Genomic DNA, 11,695 nt, shown 5'->3' with positions numbered 1-11,695 from the left:
CTGCAGCATTCTGAAATTGTTCACAGAACGTATTTATTTTTGCATCTTTGTATAATCAGACGTAAATACCAGAGCCCTCCTGCTGTGTACGTGTCAGAGATACCAAGAAAGACATGCTTTCTGAATGATTGGTTGGTATATTGGTTCTAGAAGGCTGGGCCTGCATCATGGTACATTGCTTATGGCATCTCCTTCTACACAGGGTTTTGTGCTCAGTCTGTAACTACTCTTTAAAAGATGACCAGGACATCCACACTTTTCCCTGCAGTAGCAGTGCTAACATTTTGAGCCGTGGTGCTCAGAGGCTGGGATTTACGGGGCTCCTTACCTACCTCTTTGCTTTCTGTTGTCACAGGGCTGCCTCACAGTGGAACATGAGCAGGTAATGCACAAGGAGCACCGCTGGGAATCATGTCGGACGAGTCAATCTCAGGGAGTGATCCGGACCTGGACCCGGACTTGGAGCAGGAGGATATGGAAGAGGAGGAGGAGGAAGATGAGGAGGCGATGGAGGAGGACAATGATGGGGATGATGAGGAGGACTTACTTGATGAGAGTGGTAAGTGAGTGGGGCTGTGAATCTGTGCGTACTTCTGTTACACAAAGTTGGCGTTACACAAAGCTGGTTAGGGTTTGTCTGGGGTCTGGTAGGGGGACATGCATGTCTGGGTGGTTAGTTTAAGTCGGGATTTAATGTAGGTAAAAACTGGAGTTCTGGCCCAGAGAATCTTCTTACGAACCACAAGCATAGCCTGTAAGGAGGTTAGAATGTTTAAAACGGCTGTGTGTCCTAGGAAAGCAATTATCTAAAGATACGGACACATCAATTTACAATTCCCTGGATTACTAAAAGGATCTAGGAAAATTAAATATATTTACATCACTGCTTTTTGCCCACAAGTAAACAATTGAATGAATGTTCTTGGCAATTATCCCATCTTCATCAACAGGGAGCTGCTCTTTTGTGACATCGTGCAGAGCTTCTTCACTATGTGAAAGATGGTATCACTGACAAAGTTGTCACCTTCTGTGCTCACATGGTTATAACTGCCCCAGCATCCTCTTCAGTTAGGACCAGTTTGTAGACCTCTGCTCTAGAAAGTATCTTTTAAGCAAGTTTGGGTTCTGGTTCATGACCCGATCCCAGAAGTGTTTGTTGGTAGGGTGTGTAGCAGTGCATGGCAGGTGGGAATTCCATGTGCTCTTTGCCACCAACTCCTTGTGTCATTAAACCACGGCCCAACCAAGTGGGCATGCCACTATATTCTTGAAGATCAATTTTCAGTTATTTCAATTGTGATTTAAATTGAGAGTGTACAGGTTTTTTTATGTCCTACTGAGAATAGGCCTCCTTGTCTTAGCATAGAATGTGTTAAATACAGGTACTATTGTCTCGTCCCAGTTCCAAAAATATTATTGGTTTTCAAGTACTTTGTCCTTGAGTCTTTTTATTCCTTCTTGCCACTTGAAGATGCTCTTGTGATTTAAAATGTTGAGAAAAGGTTGATACAAATGAATTTTATTCCTCTGTTTTTTTTGTCGCATGGTGACTTTCTCATGAGAAATCAGCAGTGGAAGCGTTAATTGTGGTAAGAAACGAGGTGATTACAGGGCTGCAGATGGCTCAGAGGCTGGCAGTGACCTTGTCACTTCATTCACGGGAGCGTGCACCCAGCAGAGCCTGAGGAGCTGTGACATTTCAGAAGAACTTCTATTAGCAGAGGAGTGGCTCTGTTTAGTGTCCACCAGAACACTGTATACCGTGCTTATATTTTATATTCCTTCAGTGACTGATAAAGCAATGGAAATAATGAGGAGTAAAAGGAATTTGCATACTGATAATGCAGTGTTTTTGTATTTATTTGTTAGGTAAAGGAGAAAACTGCCGAATGCAATCAGAGCAAAGCTAGATTGCCTCTGAGGTGTCAGATTGTTTCAGCTTTAACTCTTCCTGACAGAATACTAGGATGCTGTTATCTGGACTATGAAGTATAGCTAACTTCAAATTTAAGAGGATCACTTTGTGGACATGGTACTAAGGAGCATGGTTTAGTGCTGGGCCTTGGTAGGTCAGGTTGATGGTTGGACTTGGTGGTCTCGAAGGTCTTTCACAACCTAAGTGATTCTGTGACTGTTGTGTTTTGTCTGCCTGTAGTCCTCTTTGTGTAGCTGACCCTCGTTCATCAGAATCCTCCTGGGAGCAGTTAAGTGTATTCCCAAGCAGGAAGGAAGTGCTCTGATGTTTATACCATGAAACTTGAAGAAATCTTAGTTTTAACAACTTCTGTTAAAACTTTGTTCTCCCCATTCCCAGCGGTGCTGTTCTCCTCCCTCCTGGTGTGGTGGTCATCCTGAAGGTGTCCCATGAGGGATCCTGGGGGAATCCTTCCGCTGTGAAATGGCTCTTGCACATTTCTAGCAGTGAAAGATTTAACAGATGAATAGTCTTTCCCAGTTATTTCCCTGGAAGGGCACATGGCATATATGTTTTCCACAAATTGAAAATGAATACTTGTTTTAAATAGTAGTAATGCAACAATTATAAAACTAATAATTTTACAGTTGTCTTGCAAAATAGTGACTTCACAGTGACTTTTGCATGCTTTGGTGGTTACTTGGAATACTTGTTAACCCTGGATGTTTCTTGCAGTATCACACACCTGTTGATGGTGGATAGTCTCAGGGTTGGCAGTGACTCGATTTGCACGTTGAACCCATTCTGGTCTATTTGATGCATGCTGTACATGGAATCAGCATGGTGGTTTTAGTTTCAGAATTGTCTTTGATATCTTTTAATTAATAGTGCCATCTTTGATGCTGGTGAAGTTTTTTCTACTTCTGCTCAGAGAAGTTTAGTTTGCAGTCAGTATGGACTGTCCCATACGTAGATGGTCAAGACTCAAATGGTACAAACTTAGTCTTCATAGAATCATGAAACAGAAAAGGACATTGAAATCATACCTCAAATCTTCCCCAAGGAACAAATGGAGGGTTTGAATGACTCTTATTATAATGCTCTGTTTTTCCCACCTTCTGAATATCTTCTAATTATTCTGAAAATCATAATCTCTTACTCATACATATTGCTGTCATTGTGCTATTAATGGTGATGGCAGGTTGCTTGTGTTCTTGCCTCAGAGGATATGGGTTAAACACTTTAATTCAAAGGAAAAATTGTTAAGAGCTGATTGTTTCATGCGTCTGAAAGTGCCTTAAGTGCAGGCATTTGGATGCTGCTCTTGCAACACTGCTTGTGTTCACATTGCAAGGTGTGTGGTACAGCAGATGGGGGTTGAAATCAGCGCTTCTGGAGTATAGCAATGGACAGCTTTCCAGTGTCATCCTATTACTGCAGTTCTTAATATACAGATGTACCAGACAAGGCAGCACCAAATAATAGCATACTGGATGCTCCGACTGGGATATTACAACATTCACACCAATAGCTTTGTCTCCTGCCCTGCCCCCATCCTGCCCCCATCCTGCCCCCGTCTTGCCCCCATGCCCTTTTCCTTTCCCCAGGCCTGGGGATGTGCTGGCTCTGTGGCACCTACATTTGACCAACAGAGGGCAGGAGGAGGCAGAGGCAATCTGTATTCCTTCCCACCTCAGAAGAATCACCTCTTCCTTCCTTGCTGAAGGGCTGGTGCTGGTACTGCCCTGCCAACGGACGTGAAGAGGGGAAAGAAGGAGAGACACGGTTGGCGCTGGTATAGAGTGCACTCCAGCCTCTTTGGAGGGTGAAGGCACTGGCATGTCCTCTTCAGAGGAGATCAGAGGGACTGGATCCACATGGAAGGTTGGTGAGGGGGAAAGAAAGACCCTCTTTCTCATCCAAGCCCCTTAAAACTGCTCAGCTCTGCCTGTCACATTTAATAATGTTATGCCAGCTTCAAGTAGAGTCATCTCTTATTTGTGGAGCGTGCTCCAGAATGCCTTCCTGTGGTTGCTTTCTGTTTGAACTTGAGCATGCTGCTTGGTAGTCATGGTTTTGAGTTTCCCGAGATGCCAAAGCAGGAGTGCTTCACTTGAGAGACAGCCACTGGTGAGGCAGGTTTGTAGAGGTCTGTGCTTTCCTTGGGCTCCTGCTGGAGGAATGCCTTTCTGGTTAAAAGGGTGCTGCCATGCTTGGAGTTTCTGCTTGGTAGTTGAAGAGCAAAACATGTAAAATTACAGCAAAAATGGATTTTGTTGAGCATGATGTTCATTTGTGGCACTTTGGAGCTCACAGTTATGGTGTGTGCAAGAAGGGGTACAATTGCACTGCAGGTGGAAAAAAAAAGAATAGGAGCTACAACTCAAAAGTAACATACCTGCAATTTTGCATGAGTTGGATGGTATTTTTGTACAAGCAAATGGAGGGAAGTCCCAGCAACCTGAATTCTTTTTGCCTGGACTGCACAACGTGTTCTGCTGGGAAACACTGGTTCCCTTCCAACCCAAGCCATTCTATGGTCTGTAAGATTACCTTAAGGAATTGAATTTTAAGCACTGCTGCACTGTATGTACATATGCCAATGATGGGTACCCGTAAGGATGGATCCTGTAACCTAATTGGCAAATGTTGGGTACTGGGGGGAGTGATGGCTGCCATCGTTCCCTTTTTTTCCTTCTTGATGGACTTTCCTATCTCAGTTCTTTCATTTTGGCTACCCCTGACTGGATGCAGCTCCCTTTGGAGTCTGCCCACAGCTATTGTTAAGGAAGCTGGAAGTTTCTGTTCTGGAGGAACCAAACCTCAACAGTAACATTGCTTGGCCCTGATCTGAGAAACCAAACCTGAATGTCAGTGTGCGCTTTGTTTTTAAACAACCGGGGAGATTTCAGTGCTGTGAGTGACTTCTTGTAGGCTGTGTGCTGAACTAATGGTTGGATGCCTTGGGGGGGCAGGTGTATGTGATACCAGAGAGGTACAGAAGTAATCACCATGTGCCAAAGAATCAGCTTGTGAACTAATAACCTGCATGCTGGTGTGGTTCTGAACCTTAGGGAACTGTTATCAGAAACTGCATTACCTCATCTATCAGTGGTCCTGATGGATGAGAACGTTTGAATGTTTCATCATAAGGGTGTGTAGCCCGTGGAGCAGCCCCACAGCAGCATGTGTGCCTCTGGCTGCGAGTGCTCCATGCATTCCTCCAGTGACTTGCTGTAACTAAAGCTTTTCCTAATACTTTCTCACTCCCTGGAAGGGGCAGGAGCACCTCTGAGGTCGCTTTGTGTCTGCTGAGCATGCACTCTCTGCCTCTGCAAGCCTTACATTTGAGAGTTCGGTTGATTTCCTAAGAGCCAGGAAGTTAGGAGCTGACTGTCCTCTGTGCTTCCACAATCCAGCTGAATAAAATACAAAAGATGTCATTGATATCAAAGGTGAAAAGGGGGCTGGATTTGCATTTGCAGTTTTAGCAATCCCGGCTATTGAGTAACGCAGAGAGGTTACGCTGAAACCGTAGGGAAGGTTTCCTGTCCCAGGAAGGCAAAGTTCCCCTGGCTTCTCTGGGAGCTTTGCTTCCTTGCGAGCAGGGCTCCCATTGCTGCCTGTCGCCCAGCCCTGCGAGCTCTCAGCTGGGAGGAAGGATGCTGTGCGCTCAGCACAGAGCACTGTCCCAGCTGCTGCCCCATCAGCTCTGCTCGCCCTCAGCAGGAGCAGCTCAGGAGGACGGTGCCCGTGTCTCCTTGCCCCCTCGCAGGCTCTCTGACAGCAGCTGCCTTTTGGAAGAGGATGGCACTGAGTCTGGCGACGTCAGAACGTTGCATAACCCTCCGGAATGACTTCGCTGCTTTAAAAGGAGGTGATGACGCCAGAGCCCTGCATCCTCCTGACCCGCCGGCTGCGCGCCGCTGCCTGATCCCGTCAGATGATGCGCTGTTAGGACTCAGCGTGCGCTCCCCCCCCCCCCCCCCGCTTCTCATTCTCCTTCCCTTGGAGCTGTTGCGTATGCGGGTGCACAAAATAGAAACGCTGCTGTGCCCACGTCCGTGACTTTGCGCTGCGTCTGCGGGGCTTTTTTTTTACCGCTCCCCACGTGCTGGGAGCTCTTAAAGCCGCACGGGCATGGGAGCGGCACCCGGGCACGGGGTGTGGGGGAGCGAGCGGTTATGGGCTGAGCAGAGTGCCTGCAAGGCTTCCTGGTGCAGCAGGAGCGTCCCTCTGCTGTTCTGATAGGCTTGGCAGGCTCGGAGGTTTGTGTTCCATTGACCACAAACGTGTTGTTCTGGAGGCTGAGGATGTCCAAAGGGGGACCCCGCGCTCGTCACTCTTTGTACCTTTTCTCCGTGTCGTGTTTGCGGCGATCAACTTTGTACCGCTCGTAGTGATGGCAGGGAGGCACCGCGCTGCGCTCCGCCTGCAGCTCCTGAAAGCACGGTGGAGTCACAAGGAGGCTGATGAGCGAGTTTGCACTGCGCTGTTTTCCCTCTCGAACAAGGGAGGAGTGGCAGAGCCGCTTTGCCAAGGTTGCATGGTGAAGCCACGCTGAAATCCCTCTGCCTCTCACTTGATGCAGTGCTCCCTTTGTTTTCAGATGGACCAGGCAGGGAGAAACACATCTCTGCGTGCTCTGCGTTGGAGCTTAAACTATGCAAGGGGTCACTTTCGGTTTTTATAACGTATCTGGCGTTGTACTGCTTTTAATGACAGCCTCAATAAAAGTGCTGTAGTTGTCTGTTGCTCAACCACTGCTATTGGCCAGGAAGTGGCAGCAGATTTGGAAGGAGAAGGAGCTGTTTTAATTAACTGACATCTGTTCTTCGGCTTTTGAAACAGTGCATCACGTTGTATTTATTAGCTGGGTTTTATTTTGTCGCTGTAGGCTTTGTAAGAGACCTGCAGCAGTGAACTTCCACCAACGTCCATCGTCATCTGGCTCAAAGCCTCTCGGTGCAGTACTCAGCAGTTCGTGCTACACGTGCTGAGAATGCCTCCTTCACATTTTCTCCAGCTTGCAGTTCAGTCGGTGAGCAGGGAAAGATGTCTGAGTGGGAGCACAAAGGCTTTGTTCTCACTTCCAAATATGCAAACAGGAATGATGCAGCAGAAAGCTGCAAGGTAAAATCTGTTGGGGTTAGGGGAAAAAACTGCTGGTCTCAGTCAAATGTTGCAGTTAAAACAGCTGTAAGGTCATCTTTGCGCGTGTGAAAAACTCTTGAAAGTAGTTTTAAAGTGACTCTTTGTGTACTTTTAGTTGGGCTTCATGTTAACGTTGAGCTTGAGTGGAAATGGAATGAAGGTGTACAAACCCCCCTGCTACAGCGCACAGTGCCATCTGCAGCAGCAGCAATGTAGGAAGAGATATGAATCAGTTTCTTAAGTGTAAGTGGAAGACAGAAATGCTGGGATTGTGTCTCGGTGGGCAGTGAAAAGCCTGTGAATCACAGGCTTTGATTGACAGTGTCTGTGATGTGAATCCCTTGAGTCATTAGGCAAGATGGTTCGCTTCTCATGGCTTCTTTGCTTCAGTACGTTTAAGCAGTCTTTGAGTCTTTGGGGCTCGAGTCTGGAGCAGTGCATGTTTTGTCACAGTGATGCTCTGAAAAGCATTTGTGGAATGCACAGCTTCATGGCTTCGTGTCATTGATGGTTACATAGGTCGCTCCTAAAGTAATGCCTCCTATTTAGTTCCATAGAAGCTACGATGGATACAATGAGCACAGTGATGCTGTTTGATAGAGCCAACTCTCAGCTACAAAGGACTGTTTTTCAACACAGTCACCACCACTATCTCCGTGTTTTGGCCAGTGATGAACAAGAGCCTGCTCACCACACTCATAGCAATCCGCACCAGTGCAGGTGACCCAGTCTGGCTGTTGCCACTGCTGAAACTCACCACCCACTGCCTCATTGTGCTCACGCCCACTGTTTGGTCTCCACAAACATTCAGCAAGCATCAGTGAATGTCACTGGGTGCCATTTTTTCTGCACAGAGGAATTCAATGGCACACCTTTGCTTCATACACGCTTGCATGTCAGATAATCATTTTCTCAGACTGCCCCTCTGCTGCCGTCTCTCGTATGGCAACAACATGTCATGGAATAGAGGTGGGAAGGTTTAACCATACTGCCATCCTACCAACATCCGCCTCTGACATTGTGGGCAAACAGAATAAAATAGGAGGCATTAATTTTGGAGCAAGCCTCGTAGATTTTTGTTGCATCGTGTACAAACCCAAGCTGCCCCTCATGATTTAGGGATTTTCAGGTGTCTCATGGAGAATGACTTTAGGTAGCAAGGACAATAAACCAAGATTTGTATGAATATAAATACAATGAGACAATACGGATTGGATTTCACACCTCACAGTTCAGTCCAAAACTCATTATATTGATGAGCTTTCCATGGTAGCCTCAAAATATTCAACGTTTTATTTTTGATAGTGCAGCATGTGGTGGGATTGGTGTTGATGGGCCAATGGCTGGACTTGGGCATCTCTACAGACCTTTTCCAGCCGTAACGATTCTCTGGTTCACTCAGAAGCAAACGAGTCTTCAACCCAGCAGGGACTTTGGGTGGTGTAGGAGAGGGAGATCGTCCTTCTTGCTGGCAAGGCTGGCCTGATAGAAAGCTGTTCAGTAAATGGACTTAACGGTAAGGAGATGACCGACCAGGAGGAGGCTGTTCTGTGACCTGGCTGCTGCTGGCAGGTGTGGTTCGGGGCTGCAGGATGTGTGCTTCCCACAGTGATGGCCTCACCAGTAGTGCTGCTGTGTTGAGAAGTTCCTTTCCATCTTGCACTGTAAGCTAAAGAAGGAAATTCCCTTTTTATTCCACCTGGTAAAGGACAGGTGCAGGTCACATTTTCCATCACGTGCTGAACTTCCATTTCCCTTGTGCTTTGGGAGTGTAACAGCCGTGCCTTGGAAAGCACCCAGCTGTATTTACACAAACAGTTGCCTTTAAGTCTTGCTTCTTGGTTTCAGAAATCCACGAGGTCGGGTGCAGAGGTGGTGCTTGGTCATTCCTCTGTGTTGGAGTGCTTGAATTGGTGACAAAGAGGAAAGCCTATGTTGGTAACAAGCCTCTTGTAAGCTACTTTTTTCTCTCTTAACTAACTTCACCATCTTCTTCTTTGATAAAATGTAGATGGCTCTAGTTATGAAAATGGCATGTGGGGTTTGTTTTAAAGACATACCCTGAAGCACTGCATTCCCTGTGCTCCACCACCCTCTGAGTGGTGGTGGTCTCATCAGTGGTGAGTCTCACAACAAGGAGTGCCTGTGCCGTGCCCTGCCTGCTTGCACACCTGTAGCCCAAGCAGGAGTTTGGCTTCCAGTTGTCCCAAGCAAAGAGCTGGCTTTGATAGCAAGCTGCCTTCGTCACGTGTCCATCACCCCCAGGCTGTATTTGCTCCTGTCTGTGGCTCTGTTTGTGGAGGGACGTACAAAGAAGTCAATGGTGCTGAGGAGGGCTGGGCTGGACCTGCAGATCTTTGGGTTTTGGCCACATCCCGGAGCAGATGGGTGGTGGTGAGGAAGGCACGGCACGCTCAGAGCTGAATGTGCCCTGCAGATTCTGCTGGGTCATTGCCTTATAAACTTGGAACTTTCTTTCCGAGCCCTTTCGCTGCGCTGCGAGCGTCCTGCAGGCAGGCAGCGCTGCAGGAGTTACCGATTCAGTGAGACCAATGGGATGCTCTTTTCCCTGTTGTTGAGCAAACAGGTTCGAACTGCTCGGGTTTGGTTGTGCCGGTTTCTTGGAAGCCAGCAGGCATGGTGCAAGCAGTTCACCACGCCGCAGATACAGATAGTTGTCAGAGCCAGAGGGCTGCACGCTGCTGCACCCCAGGCCCCCCACCCCATCGGTGCTGTGCGGCGGGGAAGCACAGCGGCGATCCATCCCTCCGGCCCCTGCCCAGACCATATTGTTGTCTGTTGGGATTCCCCTTGCGCGGGGCCCCGCCGGAGCCCTCCGGTTATGTAAGGATTTGTATTTGATTCCCAGGCTCGATCCCTGCCACCAGTTGAACTGGATCTCGGGCTGCGTGAATGGGACCCGATCCCAGCAGCGCGCAGCCCCGCAGCACCGGCTGGGGGAGAGGATCCAGCCGTCCCCGCGCTCACCCACCGTGCCTCCAAACCCCCTTTCCCAGGCGCATCCCGCAGCCAGGTGGGCAGCGGAGCCCGGCGCAGCAGCAGCTCCCCGGGGCAGGGCTGTGTTGCCTGACGCTCAGCCGGGGAGGAGACGGTGACAGTTTTTATTTAGGCTGAACACGAGGCGTATTTAACCAGTTATATAACAGTGACCCCGCTCCGCCTCGGCTGAGTTCAGGGAGGATGTCTGCACGCTGAGTCCCGGCTCGGTGGGTTGGCGCACCAGGAGCTATTTACCAAAGTTATTTTCAGAAACCTTAAGTACAGGTTTCCCTGCCTGTACCCTGGACTGCTTTATCGGGAGGCATTTCCCGCTTGCCAGCCGAGCAGCCAGTGAGAGCGGATCTGTGGCTGCGGGCAGAGATAAGGAGTTGTTGGGAGTGCCTGGAAACTTTCATACAGAAGACCCTGAGCCCAGAATAGCTGCGGGCAGCAGTCAGCGCGCCGGGCAGCATGTTGCTCCTGGATGAGTCGCAGCAGTTCCCAGGTAGGACCCCGGGGTTTGGTTTCCTTCTGCTTTCCTTGCCCTCCTGCTTTCCTGCAGAGCAGCCTCGCCGTGTGCCGGGAGCTGTAGTTTCCTAACTCTCAGGCAGCGGTGGAAACAGTTGAATGTTGAGAGCCTTGCAGTGCTCGTTGCTTTGCTGGAGGGGATGTGAGAAGGAAACTCTTTCCTTGCGCGTATAATTCTGAAGACCGAAGTGATGTGACGTGCTGGGTCTGGCTGTCTTGTTCCTGCTGTTGTATCATAGAACTGCAAAAGTAGCGCTTAGTGAGAGAGGAGGCAGTTGTTGATGATCAGTATTGTTTTATGGCAGTGCAGTCTCCCCCACCCCCTCAGCTCAGTGCATGCTTTCCCCAGCAGCTCGCTTGATCAGAGCTCTAAGAGCGCCCATGAGTGCCTGGTGCCTTGCTGGGCAGAGCTGGGCTGCCCGCCCCACATCGCCCCCTCGGTGCCAGTGGGCTAAGGGCTGCTTGGCTCCTTTTTCCTCCCTCCATCCGTTGGAACACGCTGGTGAGACCCTCACAGCAGTGCACGCTTTGGGGATGGCTGCCTCTTGGGCTGGTTGCTGTGGGTGTGTCGGAAGACAAAACTTGGGATTTGAAGAACTTTCTACCTGTGTAATGTCATGCGTTACTGTGAGGTCAGGTCCTTGCAGAAACCACCTCGCTCCCGGGGAGATACATCCCAGGTTCTGAGAGGGCTGCTCAGAGTGGTCCCCAGGAGTCCCAGCCCTGTTTGTTGTACAAGTCTGGGACACTGTGGTCTTCAAGAGGAGTTTGTATAGAAATAAACCATGCAGTGTTTGTTGTCTGTTAGTGGAGAGATGTGGATCCTTGCAAAGAATACATCTTTTTCCTGCTTTCTCATCTCTCTGGTGGTGGTGGCAGGACAAGGAGGCCAGTTCTGGGAGAGCGTCAGGTGAGAAGAGAAAGGAATTGCACTGCAAAGTGAGTTTGGATAAGTGAAGGGTGAGACAAGTGGCTTATGTAACTCAGTCTGGATAATAGGTGTATAAAGAGGAGAAGGGGGTGGGGGGGGGGAGGATGCTTTTGGAAGTGAGACTGTAGGTCATATGAACAGGGGGAGGACACAAGGTTAGAGGCCCT

At 48.9% G+C, this 11,695-nt stretch overlaps 1 protein-coding gene across 1 annotated transcript in view; it reads left to right on the top strand.

The window, feature by feature from the left end:
* Positions 1-411: 411 nt before the first annotated feature.
* The window catches only part of RAD54L2 (RAD54-like 2 (S. cerevisiae)), a 36,472-nt gene continuing 25,188 nt past the window's right edge, over positions 412-11,695 (top strand). The window contains 1 exon segment of the mRNA NM_001293318.4: positions 412-559. Coding sequence (NP_001280247.2) covers positions 412-559 — 148 coding nt within the window.

This window comes from Gallus gallus, chromosome 12 (assembly GCF_016699485.2).
Source record: "Gallus gallus isolate bGalGal1 chromosome 12, bGalGal1.mat.broiler.GRCg7b, whole genome shotgun sequence".
NCBI classification, from domain to species: domain Eukaryota; kingdom Metazoa; phylum Chordata; class Aves; order Galliformes; family Phasianidae; genus Gallus; species Gallus gallus.
This window is presented reverse-complemented; position numbering and strand designations above follow the sequence as displayed.